The sequence below is a fragment of the Pogona vitticeps genome, chromosome 3 (genome assembly GCF_051106095.1).
Source record: "Pogona vitticeps strain Pit_001003342236 chromosome 3, PviZW2.1, whole genome shotgun sequence".
Lineage (NCBI taxonomy): Eukaryota > Metazoa > Chordata > Lepidosauria > Squamata > Agamidae > Pogona > Pogona vitticeps.
The window spans coordinates 162018545-162041924 of record NC_135785.1 but is presented as its reverse complement, the minus strand read 5'-3'; the positions used below and the strand labels follow the sequence as shown (position 1 = coordinate 162041924).

The window sequence follows — 23380 nt, the reverse complement described above, 5'->3', positions numbered from 1 at the left end:
CTTTTTTCCCCCTCCTGTATAGTAAATTAAAATATGTCATCATGCTCCAAGTCTTCCTGCCCCCAAGTCTGCTTTGGGTCTGAAATTGGGTGTGTTGAGGATCATACGGTGCAGGATTGTACTGCGTACAACTGCAATTACAGGATAAAATGTTTGAGTGTTCCAGTAATTTTTTCAGACTTAAAATCCACATATCAGCAAGAGCTCTAAGCTGAGCTACACGTTGCTAAGCATCAGATATTTTTTATTAGCAACAAACTAATTAACCATCAAGGAGAAGTAATCAGACACTATTTCATCCTGCGTCTTCTCATTGCTTTAAACAGGGTTATACTTAAGCTGGGGAAATCAGCCATTATTTCCAGGTCAAACAGCTTTTTAAATTTGTCCACAAACTGGTTCTCTTTCTCCAGCCTGAATTTCATAGCCCAAATGATGATGGTGTTGTCCGTACACAAGTGGTTAAAGGTCTGAAGCAGCTCCTCCAAGTAAGGGTGGTGGTAGACAACGTCAGCAGCCAAGATGTAGTCAAAACAGCATAAAGACTTGGGAAAGTTCTTCTCCAAGTCAACCCCCCAAATGAGTTCTTTCACCTGGGGTTCATGTTTGCATCTTGTCTTTGTGTTTTTGAGAATGTTGTACCGAAGGTTTCCTATCAATTCAGGCAGGTCTGTAGCGAGCACACGAGCACCTGCAATTGGGGGTGGGGAGAGAGTGAATGATTAGTTTGTCTTGAAGATGCTTGGGAGAAAGTCAATCCACCAGAATTAAATGCAGTGATCCCTCACTGCCTATCATGACAAGTATTATACTTTTGTTTGCTCAACTGCTCCCCAGGTAATGAAGCTATTGGGAAATATTGGGTTTCTTTGCATGGGGGCAGGGGGAATGAGAGAGAGAGAGAGAAGTGGGAGACTGTGCATCGCAGAATTTCAAGCGTTTTGTATTGTTTGGTTGACAAATAATCAGAACAGAATCAAGATGGAGAGAAATGACAGATCCTCTCCAGATTTTCTGAGACAAGCCATGCATCATTAAACAAGGATTCTGATTTCACAAGTCCACCATGTATGTAGATACATCCTATTTTCTTTTTTAAAACATCTCCAACATAAAGATTATACAGTTTTATTTAATAAATTCAGTTTCACTGGTGTTAAGAACCATCACCATACAAATTTATAACAAATTTATTTAACCCTTGCAAATATTTTTATTTTTTTATTATTATTATTATTATTTTTGTTATTCTTTTATGGAAAATAAGCTTTCCAATGGCTGAGAGTCGCAATGGCTGTGTCTTAACTCCAGGATCAAAAACCGAATAGTTCCAAATGCTAATAGCCATGGAGCATAAGCAGGGAGGTGCTATAGCACTCAAGCCCTGCTTTTAGACGTCACATAGATATCCAGTTGGCCACATGATTATAGCACCTTTGCTGTGATCCAGCATGGCTCTTCCTGTGTTCTTATTCACATGCTTAGAGGAAAGGAACAATTTGGTGATGAAATGTCTATCTGAATGCTGCAAAATCCCAGGCAAAGTTTCTAAATGTGTGCAACTTGAAAGATTACCTTGCAAGCACTCATATAAAGTTATCAGCACTTTTTACTGATGTATTTTAAGGTGGGTGCATAATTTAGTCAAATCGTATTGGTAGTCCCAAGTCAAATAGACTCATTGGATGAAGAGGATTTGTTAAGTCAGTTTTTCCGATTGATTCGGTCCTATTGATTCAGTAGGTATGCTCTAGTTGTAACTAGCAATTCGATTTAGCTGTAAATATCAGTATCAATTCAACTGCAAGTACTTATGCATAACATTCCAATTAGTGGTGGTATTCAGAAGACGTATTATTAAAAGTAAACTGCAGGCAGAGGATGCAGTCTGGACCAAGAATCTGAAAATGGGAGAGAGAATAGCCCTACCTTGTGGTCCCAATCTAGACCAGGTCTGCCATGACTGCAGTTTGGATTGCATAACTCCCATTTGCTCTAAGGAGAGTTCCCAACTTCCATGCAAATTGTAGATCCAGAGGCATTTGATCCAACTTAAGGACCTCTCATGCACAGAGGCAACTGATCCATACCAGCCAACCACAGATACATGCACAAAAGCAATTTCCTTTTTTATAAAGCCAACCATGCAATCCCTAATTAATGGTTTGAATTTTTTTTTAAAAAAAATGTAAGACTATCCTGTAGCTATACTAGCAGTACTCACCAAGGATGCTGGCTACTATGGAGACCAGACCTGTTCCCGCTCCAATTTCAATAACATTTTTGTCAACCATGTTATATGATTTCACATTTGTTTCCAAAAAGTGGCACAGAACAAGAGCCTGTAGGTGGGGAGGAAAATACAGATTGACAGGGTTGCCGTAGCAACAGAAAAATGAAAATAAATGCCTTCTTTTTATACAGCAACAGCAACAGTAGTCACTGTAACTCAGCAAAAAACCCTTTAAACATCATGACTGACATAATAAAAGGAAGTTTTACTGCAGTTTATATGAACATACCCTTTTTCCAGGATGGGTATATAAAAATTTTGTCCTCAGAAAACTAGAGGAAAACTCACATATTCCTTATAGAACACACACACACACACACACACACACACACACACACACACACACACACACACACACACACACACACACACACACACACACACACACACACACACACACACACACACACACACACACACACACACACACACACACACACACACACACTGTTTTGGTATATCTCGAGAGCCAAAGCTTTCCTTCACTGTTCCATAGCATATTCTGTGAGAGAAGCTGTAAATAATCATATTTTAAAAGTGGGGAGTAACTTTTATCAGCTTGTCCTTTTGGCGAGGTTATTAACAAGGCTGGCATAGATCCATGCATTCTGTTTGGTTTCATAGAATGGAGGCAAGCGCCCTGCTTGACTGCATTACCGAAGACCAGACCACAGCTCCATAACTTTCAGTGCCTTCTCTAATCTTTATCTTGTGGCCAACAAAATTAAATCCTTCCCAGGCTTCGATGGTTATCACCGAAGGAGAGAAACATCGTCCCATGATTTCCGCAACCATCTCTTCATCTCCGTTTTGTCCTAGTAAAAAAACAATTGTACATTTCAGTGACAGCAAGAGGCCTCCAAGATCAGCTCAAGAGAAGTGCAGTGACCTAACCCCTACGCCCATCACCTGTATATGGCCATGCTACGCCAAGTCATCTGAGTTATGTTCCCTGCCCACAGACACTGCCAGCAGTGAATCATTTAGTATGATACCTTGGACCAAGAGGAATTGTTATCCATCATACTGTTTATAGAGCTCTAATAATAGAATGTCATTTCTTTTTCCTTTAGCAGTAGTAAATCAAAGAAACCAATTAGAAAAGTCATCATATTCTTGTAATGGATTTAAATTTCAGGAGAAGATATATGGTGGAGTATATTTTAAAACTGTCAAGAGCTATCCTTGGTTACTTCCAACTCATCTTCTGATCGCAAGCTTGCATATTCGCCTCTAGCAAAAGCAATGGCTTCTTTGTTCCTCTCTGGTCTTGCAGTGATCGACTGCTTGTGATAGTATTAACCTGATGATGGTGGCTCCCAACTGGCTTATAAAGCAGGTTTTATCTGTAGAGCCTTAGGATCAAGCTCAATGTCAGGCATTCCCTAGTATTTCCTATAATTAGTCCATTTTCCACCCCACACTGGGATGTCTTCAAAAACAGTGCTCCCACAAACAATCTGCAAATTAAGCCTTTGTTTACTTTCCAATGACCAATCACAAAACAAAGAAAACTAAATGTAAGATACACAGGTGAGGAAAATCACAGTTCTGTGACACACAGACACCTGTCACCACGTTAAGTAGTGTTTATATATACAATAGAGTTTGACCCATAGATTTCAGGAAGTAGGTTTCTTTCTATATTATCAATTACATTTTTATACCTCACCTTTCCCTAATGTGCTCAAGGCAGTATATATGGGTCCCCTCTACCTTGCCTCCTCAAAACAGCACTGTAAGGCAGGTCGGGCTGTGTGAGAGTGACTGCCCAAGATCAGCCATTGAGTTTCATAGCACCTTTACCCCACCTGGACTCTATTTTACACAAAATAGAGTCCAGATTCCCTAGCAAATATTAACAACAATTTATAACAGAATAACCATTACAAATATAAGAAATAAAACAGTTTATGAGGCCAAATTGAAAGCAGGCATCTTTAGACCCTCCCTAAAATCAGCAAGACAGTGAAACTGAAATGGGGTATCTTGGTCCTTATTCACATTCACCACACTATGCATGATTTTATGTATTTCTTTCATAACTTTGCAAACTCTCTGCACAGTGGAGTTTCTTTACCCCTTTTCTTGTATAGTGGAGTTTCTTTAATCCCTTTCTTGTATAGCTGCCCTTTCCTGCTCCCTTTCCAGCTTAACTATATCCTTTTTAAGGTGCAGTGACAACTTAAAACTGTACACAATATTCCATGTGTGGTCATACCACAGATTTGTATAGGGGCCCTGTGGTTATTTTACTTTTGCTTCTTTTGTTTCTATCATGGAATTTCTTCATGCGACCTGAAATCAGGCCACTTCCCAGGTTGATTTTGTTTACTGATCTATCATTTATTTAAAATATTTTTTACCTCGCCTTTTGGCTTAGAAACAACCCAAGGCAGCTTCCATCATTAAAAGGCAACATTTAAATCTAAAAAACCAGTAAGTATATAAATTCTAAAAAGGATCAAACAAATACATCACTAAAAGATAGTAAACAAAAGCAGCAGCACCAAAAACACAATAAGATACAACCATCCATTTAAAATCCCCACTCAGGCAGACTGTCACTGCTGGAAAGCTTGCCTGAAGAGGAAGGTCTTCACCTGCTTGCGGAAGGATTGCAAAGTGGCATCCTCATGTTCCCAAGGCAATGGGGAAGCTTAGAACTCTTGTTCTAGCAGCAAAAATCAATTACAGGGAAATGTCATAACTTCCCAATTAATATTTATTTATTTATTTATTTATTTATTTATTTATTTATTTATTTATTTATTTATTTATTTATTTATTTATTTATTTATTTATTTTGATCCTGCCTTTCTCCTTAAAAAGGACCCGAGGCAGCAATATTTAAAGATATATGGTGGGGGTGGGTGAAGGATTTACGTGTATCTGCTTGCATGACTTACATTTGCTCCTCATTCTGAAACCTCCAGATCTGTGTGTCCTGCAGGTTATCAGCAAAGCTTTGGAGAAACAAGTTACAAGTAACATAGTTACCTGTAATAAGTTAGCTGGGGGAAGAGGGTAGAACAAAGTTCAATGCAAAAAGTAATGTAACAAACAGAATGTTACTGAACTGGTGCAGGAAATAACTTGTATAATTACTTTTAATGGTCGAAATCCTGTTGCATGTGTTATGCTTGTAGAAGAGTGTTGACATCACTGGCAGGGGAATATTTTCAGTAATTAAATACTTCATCTTTCCTTTCTTGTCACCCTGGAACACTTGTTTTCTGGCAGCATTATCTTTATTTTCCACACCCACCATTGTCAAAGCAAGTCCCCTTTGCTTTATATGGCACATTCCTCCCTGACACTTTTATGTTCAGGGATCAAGGAAGCCTGGAAATAAATATTTCACATCTCACTTCAAATGCCATCAGAATTATTTTTGGTAAACTTGGTGCAGGCGCTTGTCACACCAGGGCCCAATCAATCCATATAAGTGATTGCACCTTGCAATCCAGGTAACTAATTGCACACTGCAAGGATTAACACTGGATTTATCTGTCTCAGACTGCAATCAAAGGAATGTGAGAAGGAAAACTCTTCCAGCCGAGGAAGAAGAATATAAGGCCAGTAGTTCCCCGATAGACATTGTCTTGAGGGACTTGGGTACAGAAAGCCCTGTTTGAGCTGTCAGCCCGGACTGAGGTGGTAGAACAACAAGGGGGAGATGACAAGACCAGGGAGTATGAAAAACAGCAGATGGGAAAAGTCCAGGAGAAGAAAGGGGGAAAAGGGGAGGAGGAGTCAAGAAGGAAGGAAGGGATAAAAGGAGAGAAAGAAAGGAAGGGGAATCAGAAAGAAAAGGAGCACAGAGAAGGGGAGAGGCCACCACTCAAGAATTACCTGAAGGCTGGAAATAGATTGTTTGTTTGTTTGTTTGTTTGTTTGTTTGTTTGTTTGTTTGTTTGTTTGTTTGTTTGTTTGTTTATACACCACCCCTCTAGACCATGTCTACTCGGTAAACAAAATCCCTGGGTGAGGGAATGGGAAAGGCAATGGAATTATCAACCACCCCCTAAGCCATCATATTAGGGAGAGAGGAAAGAATGGGCTAGAAAGCTCCTACAAAGAGAAACATTGACAACAAAAGGAGAGGAAAGATGGGAACTCCACTTAAGGAGAGGATGTGATGAAAAAAAAAGGGATACAGAATTGGGGGCTCTACCCATGTTACCAGTACCAATGCTTGGGACTGCACCAGTCTCAACATTTTTACCCTATAATAGACCAACCTAGCAAAGTCGAACACCATTGAAACCAAGCTGGACTTCGAATTCAGTTGATGTTCTGGACAAAGAAGTGCCCAGTGAATTTGAACTAGGCCCTTCAGAAGTTGTTATTGATGGTTTTAAAGTCGGTTTAATAAATCTGTTGATGTTAAAAAGAAAATGGCTCCATCTGTGAGTTTGGAACTTGGGGTCACCTCAGGGGAGTTCGTGGAACCCAATCACAGAGAGTAATCCCATCAAACAGGTCAACAAAACCTGCTCAATTGGTTTACGGTCAAGCAAGTTCAAGTGGAATACCTTCGAAGAGGTCAGTTGAGGACTTCACTGACACAGATGGAGCTTACATTGACCACTTAAGAGAATACGGTGTTGATATCTTTTTCATATTATATTCCATCCTATGAGATTCTTGCTAAAGCTCCATATGTTGAGTTGCCAAACATAGTCTCTAAAACTGCTGAAGGTTCACCTTCTACTCTTTCCTGTTTCTATTTTAAGAAAACTTAAGTCTTTAAAATGCTGAGTTCACATTTGCTCCATCATTTTAATGTGTTGCTTTCTCCTTTCTTAGGTAAGATTCTTTTGAATAAAAATAAATCTCTGTTGAAAATTTAACTGGGAGGCTGCTTCTTGCACGTGTTTGTATGAAAGATGAGAAATGCTGGGTATTTCAATATATGAGAATGTCTATTTTCAAAAATGGGCAAGCGGTCCTTCTTAAAATACTGAAAAAAGGATGACAGATTAGTAGTTCACACTTCTTTGGACAAGGACATGATATCCTGCCAAGTTCCTGAAGAGCTGGGAATGTGAACCACCACCACTTTCAGACTCCCTTTCACCATCACATAAAAAGACTTTTCACTGCTTCTCTTTGAATCTGTTGTATAACTCGTCTCTTAATATGTCAGTTGTTATGCAACCAAGGACAAGCACTACTCCTTCAGACTTGCCTAACTCAAAGAGTTGTCATGAACAGAAGGTGGTCCCAAGACATTTTCGTTAGCGCAAAAATAGTGGAAATTCAGCAGAATCAGCAGAGTATTGATCAGTCCAGGTAGTCCAAATAACTCACACACACACAGGCAGCTTCTCCCAACACCAACGTGTATTTATAGGATATATGCAACAGTTCAGTCTGGCAGCATAACAGGATAGTGTTCATCACAAATCAGGAATACATCTTCTGTAAAGTTTCACATATATATACATATACATATCTGCAGATGACCAATTACATTAGATGTTACATCATCCATGAGTCAGCATGACTCAGCATTCTTACACACCTGTACAATATGGCTGCTTATTAACACACACCTTGTTCTGTTCAGGCCTGGAAATTATCCTGGACAAGGTTTGTCCTCGTTACCTGCCACTGCTTCTTGCCCCACAACATCTGCTACTCAAGGGAGGGAGCCATCTTGGAGACATGCAATCTATATATTCTGAGAAAGCTGAGATGACATAAATAGTAGGTCACTGTGAATAATAAGCTGTTAGTGGGTGAACATAAGCCTGTGTCAATGAAGTCTCACTAAGTTATGTGCCATCAAGTCAACTGAGAATTATGATGACCCTTGGCAGGCTTCTCTAGGTATGAGTGTATCAGAAGGGCTTTATCAGTGCTTCTCAGAAATAGAAATCCTTTAAGTGCTGAAAGGTACCTGGTTATCACTGCAGGAGTTATTCTCATCTCCCACAACTTGCATATCAGCTAACTTTGTTTTATGATTGGACATCAGAAGGTAAACATGGGCTTCATTTGAAAGTCTGATTGATCAGGCATAAAGTTTGGAAGTAAGCTTGTGGAAACACTGGCATTCTTTTCAGATTAGTCTTGTACTGACTAATCTTTACTCTGCTGATAAATATGGTCCTGTATAAGGACAAAAATAAGATAGATTATTAATCTGTGCCCTCAGAACAAGGTAGGAAATCAATTCAAAATAAATATAATGCTTTAATAAAAATAAATAATATGGCCTATAAAAAACAGTAACACAATGCAAAGATTCAGTTTGCGTCTTATACAAATTGCTATTCCTCTTAAAGAGTGTGATTGCTTTATATGTTCCAGTAAGTTCTCAAGTCAGGGCCAATGCTACAATAAACATAACGAAGCAGATGTCTCAAGCTGCAGACTTTGAATGCAATGAAGGGGGGGGGGAGTCATTTAATTCAGAGTTATTGTAGATTTATGCCTGATAGGCAAATGATGTTTTTGGAATTTTCTGCCTCATGTGCCAAAACAGCATGCCTGGCTTTAATCTGGTTCCATAAGAGAGCATAGAGCACAATTTGCTGCTTTGCCTCAGGCAAATGGCTTGAACTAGGCTTCTCTCAGACATAAAGTTATCACACTAAGCATTGTCACAACTATGTCATAATGTTAGAACCAGCCATTACAGTCACATATTGGAATACTCTAGCACAGTGGTTCTTAACCTTTGTTACTTGGATGTTTTTGAACTGCAACTCCCAGAAACCCCAGCCAGCAGAGCTGATGGTGAAGGTTTCTGGGAACTGTAGTCCAAAAACATCTGAGTAACAAAGGTTAAGAACCAGTGCTCTAGCACACTGGTTCTTAACCTTGGGTTACTCAGGAGTTTTGGACTGCAACTCCCAGAAGCCTTCACCACCAGCTGTCCTGACTGGGGTTTCTGGGAGTTGCAGTTCAAAAGCATCCGAGTAAGAAAGGTTAAGAACCACTGCTCTAGTACATCAAAGACTGTCTGTGGACAGTTAAACCACAGACAGGACAAAATTCTAGCTTATTTCTCTAGATACTGTAATGTTCTACCTGCAATGAATTAAAAAGAATTGGAAGAACATTCAAACATGTGATCCACACATCTATATGATGAGGTAAGCCAAACAGGGTGGGCAACTACGGCCGCCCACAGGTTGTGAGACCACAGCGCCCTATCCTTCCAACCCCACCCACCATATCTAGCAGCTTTGCTCAACTAATATGAAACATGTTTTCAAGCACATCTGATGGCAAGAAAAATATTTACCTTCTTTGTGATCTGGGTTGCTGGAGAACTTATTTGATACAAGATGTTTGTGCTGCAATGATTTTGAATCCATGTCATAAAATGTACTGGGAAATAAGGGTGTTAGGTACTAAAAATGAGAATGAGGAAAAGAAAAAAGAAAAAGAAAGTGTCCAGATAGGAAGTCAAAGAGGGATTATAAGTACAACCAAATGCAAATATATTTAGGCATTAGAATTCATATTTTTTTTCTCATCAGTTCTCAATTTGCTTTCATGCACTATTGGTAAACTACAGAAGCAACATCAAGTCTAAAATACTAGGAATACTAGGCTAAAGCATGTCAGAGTCAAAAGCAAAGATATTTGGTGCTTACGCAGAATGAATGAAATGCCTCCACAAACACTGAGAATATTTATTTATTTTATATGCTGCCTACACTACCCAACGGGACATGGTGGTGCTGCGGGGGACGTAGTGGTGCTGAGGGCTAAACCGCAGAAGCCTTTGTGTGCTGTAGGTCAGAAGACCAGCAGTCGTAAGATTGAATCCATGCGACGGAGTGAGCGCCCGTTGCTTGCCCCAGCTCCCGCCAACCTAGCAGTTCGAAAGCATGCAAAATGCAAATAGATAAATAGGGACCACGTTGGCGGGAAGGTAACAGCGTTCCGTGTCTAAATCGCACTGGCCATGTGAGCACGGAAGATTGTCTTTGGACAAAATGCTGGCTCTATGGCTTGGAAACGGGGATGACCACCGCTCCCTAGAGTTGAACACGACTGGACAAAAATTGTCAAGGGGAACCTTTACCTTTTACATTTATACTACCCAAAGATCTCTGGATGGCTTACGACAGAATATGATGTGACTTTTCCCAGTGAAGTCAGGAAAAAGTACTATACAAACATCTGTCTTCACAAAAGAATGCTGCCGCTGCTTAAGACAAATGCACATTATACACTTAAATACTGATATTCCCAAATAAACTGAATTATTTCATTTCAAAAGAAACGTGTATTCCCTATTTTCTAATAATATGAATGCTAACATGCATGTTTAGTGAATATCACACTCCTGTTTGGGATTACCAGTAATAGCACAAAAATGTCAAAATACACCGCAGTTTTAGACATTCACACTACCCAGACCTCTGGGTAGAGTGGGCGGCATATAAATTCAATGAATAAATAAATAAAATAAATAAATAAACATCTAGTAGTTTCACAAAATTTACAGAAAGTGTACTATAAACCCAAAGTTATTAACCTTGGTGACACCCCCTTTCACCACCAGACAACAGAGGCCTTAGTGACAGATACAATGTATATTGCAGAATATAAGTGGGTGTTTTCCGTCGTCACACAAACAACTGCACATGAATAATTGCATGCCAACAGTTGTCATGAAGCAGCAATAGTAGCAAACACTCCGAGAACAGTGCCCCAGCTTTTCCACATGCTTGAAATGTTGCCTGCCATTCCAATGGAAATAGGACACCATGGTATTGAGGGTGCTCACAGAATCATTTAAAAAAAGCAAAAGAAATTGTCTGTATATACTGTATAGAGTAAAAACATGCAGACTTTGTGATAAGGGCAGCACCAGTTTATGCAAGCTTACTAAGAATAGCTCATTGTGCTCAGTACAGCTTACTCCTAGTCCAACATCAGTTTACGAAGGATTGTGCAACTTTAGTTTTGTAGACAGGCAGAACAAGAGGCTCTTACTGTACCCTGAGTGGCATCATTGTTTAACATTACTTACTCACCAACTGGAAAGCTATTCCTCTCCCTGATATTTTTAACAAGTTATTCTAAGGGTCAGTTCCATAGGACCTTATTATCTTGAACAGTCTACAGAGCCCAAAAATGTTAGCTTGCTAACCTGCTGATTAGATTTGTATGCTTCAACCGTGACTGAAGTATTTTTGGAACAAACCGTTCATATCTAAACATAAACTCCATCCTAAGAAAGGCTGAAAGGCATTAAGAGTAATCCCAATTGTGCTCCTTTTTTTCAAGAAGGTCCAGAAAAAGAAACAAATCAGTACAGTACATTCAGGAACATACCTAATTTTATTTTGTCCCAAGTCTCCACAACAGTTGAAGGTGAGAAACTACCTCTTGTTGATTTTCTTCACCACTCTGACCAGCTTGTGATGAGCTCCAGAGGAAAAGCTATAAAGTTTGAAATTCAACCTCTCACCAGCACACAGACCCAAGTTATGAATTAATAAACCTTGACAGCTGCAGTGTGAAAAAAGTGAGCACACCCCCTGAATTTCATTGGGAAACGAAAACCTAAGCATGCTTATATAAGAGAGAGATGTTCTACAAGAGAGACAGATCTGGCATTATACAAGTTGCATCTTTCTCTGCCCAGCTCCAATTCAGAAAATTGGGGCTGCAATCCCTTGCCTCTGCACCTCAGAATAAGCACTGGCAGATACAACTGAAACACTTCAGGGTATTGTTGTTGTTTAGTTGTTGTGTCCAACACTTTGTGAACCCATGGACTAGAGTACACCAGACCCTCCTGTCTTCCACTGCCTCCCAGAGCTGGGTCATGTTGGTCGCTTCCATGACACTGTCCAGTCATCTCGTCCTTTGTTGCCCCCTTCTCCTCTTGCCTTCACACTTTCCCAACATCTTTTCCAGGGAGATTTCTCATCTCATTAGATGGCCAAAGTATTGAAGCCTCAGTTTCAGGACCTGTCCTTCCAGTGAGCACTGAGATTGATTTCCTTCAGAATGGATAGGTTTGATCTCTTTGCAGTCCAGGGGATTCTCAAGATTCTCCTCCAGCACCACAATTCAAAAGCATCAATTCTTTGGCAGTCAGCCTTCTTTATAGTCCAGCTCTCACTTCCATACATCGCTACTGGAAAAACCATGGCTTTGAATATGCGGACCTTTGTCGGCAAGGTGATGTCTCTTCTTTTTAAGATGCTGTCTAGGTTTGTCATCACTTTCCTCCCAAGAAGCAGGTGTCTTTTAATTTTGTGGCTGCTGTCACCATCTGCAGTGATCATGGAGCCCAAGAAAGTAAAATCTGTCACTGCCTCCATATCTTCCCCTTCTGTTTGCCAGGAGGTGATGGGACCAGTGGCCATGGTCTTATTTTTTTTTTTATGTTGAGCTTCAGACCATTTTTGTGCTCTCCTCTTTCACCCTCACTAAGAGATTATTTAATTCCTTCTCACTTTCTGCTATCAGAGTGGTATCATCTGCATATCTGAGGTTGTTGATATTTCTTCCGGCAATCTTAATTCCAGCTTGGGATTCCTCCAGTCCAGACTTTCGTATGATGTATTCTGCATATAAGTTAAATAAGCAGGGAGACAATATACAGCCTTGTCATACCCCTTTCCCAATTTTGAACCAATCAGTTGTTCCATATCCAGTTCTAACTGTTGCTTCCTGTCCCACATATAGGTTTCTCAGGAGATGGATAAGGTGGTCAGGCACTCCCATTTCTTTAAGGACTTGCCATAGTTTGCTGTGGTCCACACAGTCAAAGGCTTTTGCATGATCAATGAAGCAGAAGTAGATGTTTTTCTGGAACTCTCTGGCTTTCTCCATAATCCAGCGCATATTAGCAATTTGGTCTCGAGTTCCTCTGTCCCTTCGGAATCCTGCTTGTACTTCTGGAAGTTCTCGGTCCACATATTGCTGAAGCCTACCTTGTAGGATTTTGAGCATATCCTTGCTAGCATGTGAAATGAGTGCAATTGTCCGGTAGTTGGAGCATTCTTTGGCACTGCCCTTCTTTGGGACTCGGATGTAGAGTGATCTTTTCCAATCTTCTGGCCACTGCTAAGTTTTCCAAACTTGCTGGCATATTGAGTGTAGCACCTTAACAATATCATATTTTAAGATTTTAAATAGTTCAACTAGTGTGCCGTCACCTCCACTGGCCTTATTGTTAGCCGTGCTTTCTAAGCCCCACTTGAATTCACTCTCCAGATCTTTCTGGTATAATTCCTCTGTGTATTCTTGCCACCTCTTCTTGATATCTTCTGCTTCTGTTGGGTCCCTCCCATTTTTATCCTTTATCATATCCATCTTTGCACAAAATATCTCCAATTTTCCTGGACAGTTGTCTGTTTTTTCCTTTTCTATTATTTTCCTCTATTTCTTTGCAGTGTTCATTTAAGGCGGCCCTCTTGTCTCTCCTTGCTATTCTTTGGAAGTCTGTGTTCAGTTTTCTGTAACTTTTCCCATCTCCCCTGCATTTTGTTTCCCTTTTCTTCTCTGCTATTTGTAAGGCCTCATTAGATAGCCACTTTGCCTTCTTGCATTTCCTTTTCTTTAGGATGGTTTTTATTGCTACCTCCTATACCAGTGGTTCTTAACCTTGGGTCTCCCAGGTGTTTTTGGACTGCAATTCCCAGAAACCCAAGCCAGCACAGCTGGTGGTGAAAGCTTCTGGGAGTTGCAGTCCAAAAACACCTGGGAGACCCAAGGTTAAGAACCCCTGTCCTATACAATGTTACCAGCCTCCATCCATAGTTCTTCAGGCACTCTGTCCACAAAATCGAGTTGCTTAAGTCTGTTCTTCACTTCCACTGTGTATTCATAAAGGATTTGGTTTAGATTATACTTGACTAGCCCAGTGGTTTTTCCTTTCTTCAGTTTAAGCTTGAATTTTGCTATAAGAAGCTGATGATCAGAGCCACAATCAGCTCCAGGTCTTGTTTTTGCTGACTGTATAGAGCTTCTCCATCTTTGGCTGCAGAGAACAGAATCAATCTGATTTTGATGTTGCTCGTCTGGTGATGTTTGTGTAGAGTTGCCTCTTGTGTTGTTGGAAAAGAGTGTTTGTGATGACCAGCTTGTTCTCTTGACAAAACTCTATTAGTCTTTGCCCTGCTTCGTTTTGAACTCCAAGGCCAAACTTGCCTTTTGTTCCTTTTATCTCGACTCCCTACTTTAGCATTCCAGTTCCCTATAATGAGAAGAACATCTTTCTTTGGTTTCAGTTGTAGAAGGTGTTGCTTCATAGAATTGGTCAATTTCAGCTTCTTCATCATTAGTGGTTGGTGCGTAAACTTGGATTACTATGATGCTGAAAGGTCTGCCTTGGATTTGCAGTGAAATCATTCTGTAGTTTTTGAGATTGTATCCCAGTACAGCTTTTCCCACTCTTTTGTTGACTATGAGGGCTACTCCATTTCTTCTATGGGATTCTTGCCCACAGTAGTAGATATGATAATTGTCTGAATTGAATTCGCCCATTCCCGTCCATTTTAGTTCACTGATGGCCAAGATGTCAACGTTTATTCTTGCCATCTCCTGTTTGACCACATCCAGTTTTCCAAAGTTCATAGATCTTACATTCAGAGTATACATGTATACAAATGAATTTAAAGTGGTTACACACACTACTGCCCAAAGCCTAAAATAAAATAAATAATAAATACTGCCCAAAGCCTATTGCTTGACTGTTACAGTGCACAGTGATGTGTTTCAGATCTCAATACAATTGTATATATAAATGTGAAGACTGATAGAGAATGAGGCAGGAACTGGAAACATCTCACCTGCATTTGGCAGAAATGCTTCTTCAGGAGAGTGAAGAAAACAGTCTTGAAAGTCTGCAACATGGATTTGGTTTAAACTGAGAAAAAGGCCAACTGTGCAATCATCAATTGACTAGCATCTGTGCTGTCACTCACAAGCACAGATACAAAGCCCCATCAATACACAAAGATTGAAGTGTTTATATAAACACCTATTTTGATTTAATAGAATGTGTATCACTAAAAATACAAACACTTTGATTGCGCTAAATGATAAACCGCAGGTTCAGACTGGAAAAAAGTGAAACTTAGCCACATTGGCTGCTTCTATCACAGAGGAACACTGGGAGCAATCATTCAACAAATTTTAACTGGAAATATTTAAGTTGTGGATCAGGCCAAAGGTTATCTAGTTCTGCACTCCATTCACACAGTAGCCACCCAGCTGCCTATAGAAAGCAGGACATCCCACTTCTGATAATGGAATAAATACTAACTAGTAGCTGAACTTTCTGTGAATCTATCAAATCCTTTTCTAACACCACCTGCATTAGTAGACATCAGCATGTCCTGAGGTACGGATTTCCACCGTTTTCCCTATGTGTATTGTGAAGAAGTGATCTCCTTCGGTCTGTCTGAAACCTCGCATCCTTCATCTTCATTCACGGATCCATGCCATGCTCACTTTATACTCCTCTATCACATTCTCTATGACCTGACCTTTTCTCAAGCTAGAAATCCCTGAATATTTTAGGGAGCCGCCCTGGCTTCTTGGTAGAGTTGCTTACCCTTCTTTACAAGATACTATTGCTGTTTTCTTTGGAAAGCTCTACAATCACTTGCTGTGCCTCCTCTCCATGGCACTGCAAGCAATTCAAATGTCACCCTTCACCCATACATTACTTTGAATTCATGGCTGAACAATTAAAAACAATTAAAAACATTGCAATGCCCGCAGCAAGGAAGACAAAAATTGCATATTTTGCATTTTTCTAAATGTTATTTTTGACAAAAATAGTGGAAAAAACACCAGTCTGACAAAGCACACTTTGTAAAGCAATCAGAGAGGCAATAACATGCCATCTGTGAACTCAGAAACTTTGGCTATATCTGCTCTTTGTTAGGCTTAGCATAATTTCTGTTTGTTTTCATGATATCGTTTCAGCTCTACTTACTGTTAGTTTTTTTGTTTGGTAGTTTGTGTTGAAGAATGATCAGCAGCCACGCACACACCCATTCCATCCCATACAATTTGAGACAGAATGCTATACTGGACTCAAATTGACTCAAGCAAGGCTTGAGAGAGCCGAAGCCAGCCAAGTATTTACTTCCAGCAGAATGCAGGAATCCTGGATGGTGTGCTGCTTATCACATTTCATGAAGTGTGAAGCTGAGTGACAAACTGGCAACATTACACAATCATTTCATTTTCCCTTATGAAAAGCATATACATTACAAATCACCTTCAAAAGCTTCTCAGAGGAGACAAATGCATAATTATTTTAGAAGTCTTCTTAAGAAGGGGAAAAACAGTATCTTACTCTTAAATAATTTTTAAAAAACATTTTAGCACATGCTTGCAAATGTTTCCCTAGTGTCAGTAAGTGCTGCCAGTATATATAAAAGCAAGGTAATAGGGATGGGGATCCTTTCCTTGTGAAGTGATCACTTTTCTTTTATTTAAAAAAAATAAAATCCCATTTAGCTAGTGCCTTTTCCTCGTTCTCCTTGACGATTTGTTCCTTGCTTTTTTGCCTTCAAAGACAGGTCTGGCTGTCACCATAGGCATTTCCTCCTCTGCACTAGAGCTACTGTTTCCTGCCCCATCCTGAGTTGGTTCAAGGTCCAGGTTGGTTTTGGGACTTGCTGAGTCAATTTTAATCACTGTTCCAGTTTTTCCTCTTTTGCAACTGGATTCATCCTCAGCCGATGACCCGCTGGATGCCTCTGAGAGCTGAATCTCTCCTACAAAGCCTCCCCCGCCAAAACTCTGCTCTTTGGGTGGCTGGTGCTTCCTCCTCTTCCTCTGGTGCTTCTCTGTTCCAGGAACGCCTTGCTTGGCCTCTTGCTCAGGCTCCTTCTCTCTCTTCCTCTTAAATTCTTCTTCTATGGCCACTGCAGCCTCCAGAACTTCTCTTTCCTCTTCTTCTTTCTCTTTCCTTCTCATACAAGTCACAGCCCTGCGAAGCCTTTGACTCTTGATAGCTTGCCTATCTTGCTGTGCGAGCCTGAAGAACGAGTCGATACGGAGCTGAGTCTACAAGAAACAACAGCAGCCCGCAAGTGATGTTAGAAGAATTACAGAGTATGCAAACTGGAAGAGGAAAATGCAAAACAAAATATGGCAAAGCAGACTTGTTCCCTGGGCTGCTATCAGCCAGACCCGCCTCCGATGTACAGTGGTGCCTCGCACAACGAGCGCCCCATAGAACGATGAATTCGCTCTACAGGGACGTTTTTTCGATCGCTAATGCGATCGCAGAGCGACGGCCCCAATGGGCGAAAATCGCAGAGCGAAGGTCGGTGAGTGGTTCGCTTACCGACCTGCGCTTTGCGCCCCGCCGATCAGCTGTTCCGCGGCTTCAAAATGGCCGCCGGAAGCCCCAAAATTGCCGTGCGCAGCGTTTTCGCTTCCTCGTTAAGTGAGGGGAGGGCACGAAAATGGCTGCCGGCCATAGAGGCACATCGCTGTACGGTGAGTAAATCAGCCGATTGGAACGCATTAAACTAAGTTTAATGCATAACAATGGCTTTTTTCTTTCCGTACAGCGATGTTTCACACAGCGAGGGTTAATCCGGAATGGATTAACCTCGCTGTGCGAGGCACCACTGTACTGTAAATTATAAGGGAATTCAAGCAGGCCAATACCCGCTGGCCCCTTAAGCCTTCTCAACTGACATGCACGGGGCTGTGTCCACCAACAGTCAAAGATACTGTGTGCTGGAACTCCCCAAACAACTCCATCCCTATATATTGTGTCCCCAAGTTTTTAGCCCTTTGTTTCATTTGTAGGACTCACCTATGGTTTTTCCCTCATTTGTGTCTCGTGATACAGTCTTTTAAAAACAATGTCTTTCATTTTGGACAAATTTTAGATGGTGAATTTCTAACAAATCCACCCGCTTTTGTGCCAACCTGTCCAGCTGCTTAGATTCATCTGCCTGTACCCAACATCCATCAGCATTATTGGCATTGAATGTTTATACTTCACTCCACTTGTCCTTTTTCTTATGAGCACTGCTAGTGTTAATTTAGAAATGTTTATGATGTTGAGAAAAATTGCCTGGGGCACTAACAATAGCGCTAGGAGACATCAATGCATGTATAGGCAATGGCCACTTTAGATCCCTTTATACTGAACACAGTAGTGATTTCTAGAATCAGTTGACAAAACATGAAGGATCCCATTATGAAAAGATCTGAGTTTTTTAAGATCTGGGTTTGTTTGTTTGTTTTGGTTTTGGTTTTGTTTTGTTTTGTTTTGTTTTGTTTTTTTTGGTAGCTGATTGAGAAGTTTAACCTAATATTAGTAAATGGCAATTCTAAAGGCAATAAACACAGGAAATTTGCACATTTCATCCAAAAGAGAGCTATTTCAATTGATATTGTACCAATTACTTCTACTTTATTACTCAATGTTTTAAATTTTACAGTGGGGTTACAAGTAGAAAGCTACCATCAACCCCTTATATTTTATGTCCACATTCCCAAAGTTTCATTAAATAATGTGGCATGTAGTTCCCTTCCAACAGTTGGAATACACAGGGGAAATTAGACTGAAATGGTTTTCTAAACCTTAGGTTGAAATACAACAAATTCTGAATGCTCGAATTGAAGGGGGTAAATTGACAGCCCAACACATTAGCACTGACTTGACAAACTCTAAGACTCTTCTTGGTTAAGAATGTAAGATCAGCACCCAGAAGACAAACTAATAACTGAATTAATAAAGAATATGACATAATGAAACATCAACTAAAAGAAGTTCTTAAGATGCATAAGCAAAATCAATCTAAAAGCCTACCAAGAGCTCTTTTTTTTAAAAAAAATTCAGAATAATTATAATTTTCTCAAAAAGAAAAAAGTAGCCTCAATAAAAGAGCCATACTAGGAATTTGGTTTCGCTTTGTCCCAGAAAGATACATGATCCTATGTATGATATATTTCAGATCTTAGAATTTTTAAACCTGAACAGAAATTTAAATTCTCTTACATTGTTTTGCACAATGTTGTGTTTTTTATTATATAATCTGCAAATGCCCGTGCACTAAAGCTATACATTGAATTCGTTCACTCATTTTAGTATTACCTGCTGAGCATTCAGCTGTTTGAGAACAGGCAACAGGACTTCATCGGTTTTTAACTTAGTCCAGCCGAAATGACTCTGGCAAAATGTGTTATGCAGTTAAGGCTTATCAATGGAGCGAAAAGTAGGGGGGATGGGGGGGAGAGAAGAAGACAAAAATCTTCAAAATATAATACATACACAAAAACACAAGATCTATGTATTCCCTTCTACAAATCTTTTAAGACACAGTTGTAACCACAAAAGTGCAGGAATTCTGCACATGAAACAGACACTGAAACCCTTACTGGGGGAAGGGACATGTAACCTTCCCTATTCAGTGGCTAGGGCCCTCTTGATACCTCTGCAATGAAATACATTTCCCTGGTTGGCTACAGTCCACTACCAACTTACCGGGGAGAACGGCTGTAGTTCCCTGTCCCTCAAAAGCACTGGCCCAGCACACCAGAGACTGTTTGAGACTGTTACTGACGGTGATCTCATATGTGCTGTTTTTACATTTAAAAAACGTCATGCATTGCCCCAGCCACCGTGATGGAAGAGGTGACAACGAAACTGGCTCCTGGAGCCAACAATGCTAACCCTTGATCTATACAAACATTTCTAATGAAGCAGCTTTCATTTTATAATTACATCTTGTCAAAACAAAAGACAAACAGGGCAAAACCCCAAAAAAGATATTCTCTGATCTGTTCCAAGTCAGGTCTTCCCCAAATGAACGACCCCTTTGACTCATCCACCACAGGATGCAAATAAGCTTCTGCCACGGCAGGATTTGGGAAGCCAGGGACAAACTCCAGCTGCCGCAGTTTCTTCTTCACCTTTGTATCATATGGATTGGGCTGTGTCTTCTTACACTTCTGAGCCTCAGTCCACCACTCCCTGAAAAGAGTAATCCATAGATTAAAAAACCCTCCTGTCTTGTTTTCTCTTCCACTGACACACACAAAGAGAACCAAAACAAAGCAGATGTATTTTCATTCATCTTCCTCCCTATCTACAGTATACATTCTGGCAGGCACAAATTGCCAATAAGTCATTACTAAATTTACTGCAATAACTGAATGGACCAGCAAATGGAAATCTGTCTGAGCCTTCCATTAGAGGATTAGTTTTAGACTCTCAAGGTCAAAAAATATTTTCAATTCTGCAGCAAAGAAAACCATATTTGAACACCAAGATACATTTTGCAGGCTACAAACCACTGCAATCAATCTGTATTGTTTCTGCTGCTATAAAAAGCCATACCTTGCTATGGAGCTCTTTATTTGTTTGCAACGACTAACATACTGGGCCATAATCCAAACAGGAAACTTTCAGACAACATAAAAAGTGATATATACAACTAAAGTATTATTAAATATGTTTTGTTTAACCATTTCCTGCCAAAGAGACACAACACAGTTCAGCATGAAACTACTGTGCATGGGAATGGCAGCAACAGAAATGGACTAAGCTTCTAACTACACATCATTGTACTATTTTGACATTAGCAATAGCGGCATTCATAAAGGCTACTTGCAGGAAGGGAAGAAAACAGATCTTTCTGATTATAATTCTGTAGCTAATGTCAAGAATCTACATTAATTACCAGAAAAACACCCAACTCTGTGATTTCTTTAGAGTTACAGTAATATTTTTGTTTTTCTAAAGGCCAGATATTTAGCTGATAATGCTTCAGACTGAAAGACCAAAACTAAAAGGCATACTTCACAATTAGAAAAAAAGACAATGGCCTACATCAGTTTTAACAAAGGCTCCATTCCTCGTCCAGGGAATTCATTCAAAATTTCCATCGCTGTTATGCAGCCAACACTAGGAATGCCTTCTGTGTAATCACTTCCAAGTAGATAGGCCAAATTAATCAGTTTACTTCGATCCAAGCCTGAAGAGGGGAAAACATAAGTAAACCATAGAATCTATTAAGTTTGCAATAAGAGACATCCATTTTGTCAATTAAAAGAGGTTACAACTACAACTGAAGTATAATGCATGCTTTGATTATCTGACATACAAAGTTAGCACTATTCACAGTTCAACACGTTAAGTGATGGAAAGATCTTGGACAAGGAACATTTGCTACCTATAAGGGGCAAGTCTGAAGAGCCTTTAGATAGAATTACTATGCAGAAATTTCATGTATTCACACATATTCACTAAAAAGTACATATGAAAGCTACCTGCACTCCATGGCCCACTGCTAACAATTCATTTAGCTATCAGGACACCCAATATATAGTGGGGAGTGCTGAACAAGGAGGCAGAGGATCTGGGTTCAAACCCCCACTTCTATGGAAACCTACTGGGAGGTGAAAAACACTCCTTAAAGGTTGCTCTAAGTTCAGCATAATCCAATGACATATAACAACAATTTACAAAGAGCAAAACTGTTCAACCAAAACACAGAATGCAAACTGAGAGATGAAGTAGCTGCTATTCCCAGGAGCCTGTATTCAAGGTGCTCTGACAAAAATGCTGTCATCTCATTATTTCTAGAACTGCAGTTGTAAAAAGAAATGATAACCAAACTTAAATGTATAACATTAGCCCTTGAACATGATTTCAGAAAGCCCCAGAGCAATCTTCTTCAACTAAGTTCTTTCTAGATGCGTCTGAAAACTCTAGATGTGGACCACAACTCTCACAATCCCTAGGCAGCAAGGCCAGGCATAGCCAATTAGTCTGCTGAATTAAGTGGCACTCAGATTTCCAGGATGAGGTGCACAGAGTCGCAGCATAAGTAATCAATTCAATGGCTGCAGTGATCAAATCTTATTGTATAAATGGCATTATATATCTGGAAAAAAATATAAAGGACCTATGAAACAAAAATTTCGCATAAAAAGATTTTTTGCCTTACCTAACTGATTTTGAAAATCCACATACTGGTAATATTCCACAAACTGGTTTTGACTGAAGAAGTTTTTATATACATGCCGTGCTCCAAACAACCAGATATCACTGTCATCTGTGATTGTCCCAGACGTTTGATCAGTGAGGTCCAACACAGCGCACTGAGCCTCTGCTTCCATGGGGGCTTGAATGTATGGAATGCCAAAGAGACGCAGAAGTTCCTATGGAGAACCAACATTACAATTTCACATTTCTCTGTCTATATAAAGTAGCAAAAAAAGACTTTTACTAAATATGGAGTGAGAAAGGCCAGATGTTCAAGCTGGATTCATAAACAGCAGAGGCACCAGAGATCATACTGCAAACATATACTGACTATGGGAACATACCAAAGAATTCCAGTTGAAGAAAAAATGAAACATATGCTTTATAGAGTACAGTGACATTTTTGACTATGTGGATAAAGAAAAGTTAAGGATTGTTCTAAAAGAAATGGGTGTGCCACAACATTTGATAGCCCTGATGGGTAATTTATAATCCAGAAGACAAGAGGCTACTATAGAATAGAACATGGAGAAGCAGAATGATTTCCAATAAGCAAAATTGTCAGACAAGGGTGCATTTTATCTCCCTATCTGTTCAATTTATATGAGGACATTAGATTCAGACACAGGAGGAATAAAAAATGGTGGAAGAAACATTAATAATTTAAGATATGCAAATGATACAATGTTACTGGCAGAAAATAGCAACAACTTTAATTGACTACTGATGAAGGTGAAAGTCTGAAATTACAGTTGAACATTTAAAAAATATGACTACACAAAAATTACATGACTTGACAATAAAGAAATTGAAACTGTTAAATATTTTCTGTTTCTCAATTGAATCATCAATATAATTAGATACTGTAGCCAAGAAATAATCAGAAAACTGATTGGAAAGGCAACTATGAAGGAACTAGAAAATATCTTCTGTACTATGGATGTGTTACTGGAGACGAAGGTCAAGCTCATCCATACTATGGCATTCCTGATTACTGCATACAGATGTGAAAGCTGGAAAATGAAGAAAGCTGACAGGAAAAAGACTGACTCATTAGAAATGTAGTGTTGGAAGAGATATTTACAGATACCATTAACTGCCAGCCAGATAAATAAATGAGT

The 23380-nt window shown here is 39.7% G+C and overlaps 2 protein-coding genes and 1 long non-coding RNA gene across 6 annotated transcripts in view; all 3 read right to left on the bottom strand.

The window, feature by feature from the left end:
* Positions 1-227: 227 nt before the first annotated feature.
* LOC110080011 (protein-lysine methyltransferase METTL21E) lies at positions 228-11760 on the bottom strand. 2 transcript variants are annotated; one of them, XM_020795574.3, is made up of 5 exons: positions 11603-11760; positions 9555-9663; positions 2951-3108; positions 2225-2342; positions 228-691 (listed from the first exon to the last, which is right to left on the bottom strand). In XM_020795574.3, exons 2-5 carry the CDS (start codon positions 9625-9627, stop codon positions 291-293), a joined length of 750 nt encoding a protein of 249 aa, XP_020651233.2. In that variant the 5' UTR covers positions 9628-9663; positions 11603-11760; the 3' UTR covers positions 228-290. The 2 variants fall into 2 exon arrangements, with proteins under 2 accessions (XP_020651233.2, XP_078247549.1); XM_078391423.1 differs by lacking the exon at positions 11603-11760 and having other exon boundaries at positions 9555-9750.
* Positions 11761-14795: 3035 nt separating this feature from the next.
* On the bottom strand, positions 14796-15040 carry LOC144588480 (uncharacterized). Its single transcript, XR_013544067.1, has 2 exons — positions 14966-15040; positions 14796-14930 (listed from the first exon to the last, which is right to left on the bottom strand). It is a non-coding gene; the product is annotated as an uncharacterized LOC144588480 (long non-coding RNA).
* Positions 15041-15251: 211 nt separating this feature from the next.
* The window catches only part of ERCC5 (ERCC excision repair 5, endonuclease), a 24810-nt gene continuing 16681 nt past the window's right edge, over positions 15252-23380 (bottom strand). For 2 of the 3 annotated variants that reach the window (XM_078391414.1, XM_078391415.1), the window contains exons 12-16: positions 22222-22435; positions 21102-21246; positions 20043-20243; positions 19365-19449; positions 15252-17311 (exon numbers count right to left, since the gene is read on the bottom strand). In XM_078391414.1, the coding sequence (XP_078247540.1) occupies positions 16760-17311; positions 19365-19449; positions 20043-20243; positions 21102-21246; positions 22222-22435 (1197 nt within the window). In that variant the 3' untranslated portion in view covers positions 15252-16759. The remainder of the gene's footprint in view (positions 17312-19364; positions 19450-20042; positions 20244-21101; positions 21247-22221; positions 22436-23380) is intronic. The other variant, XM_078391416.1, reaches the window with a different exon arrangement.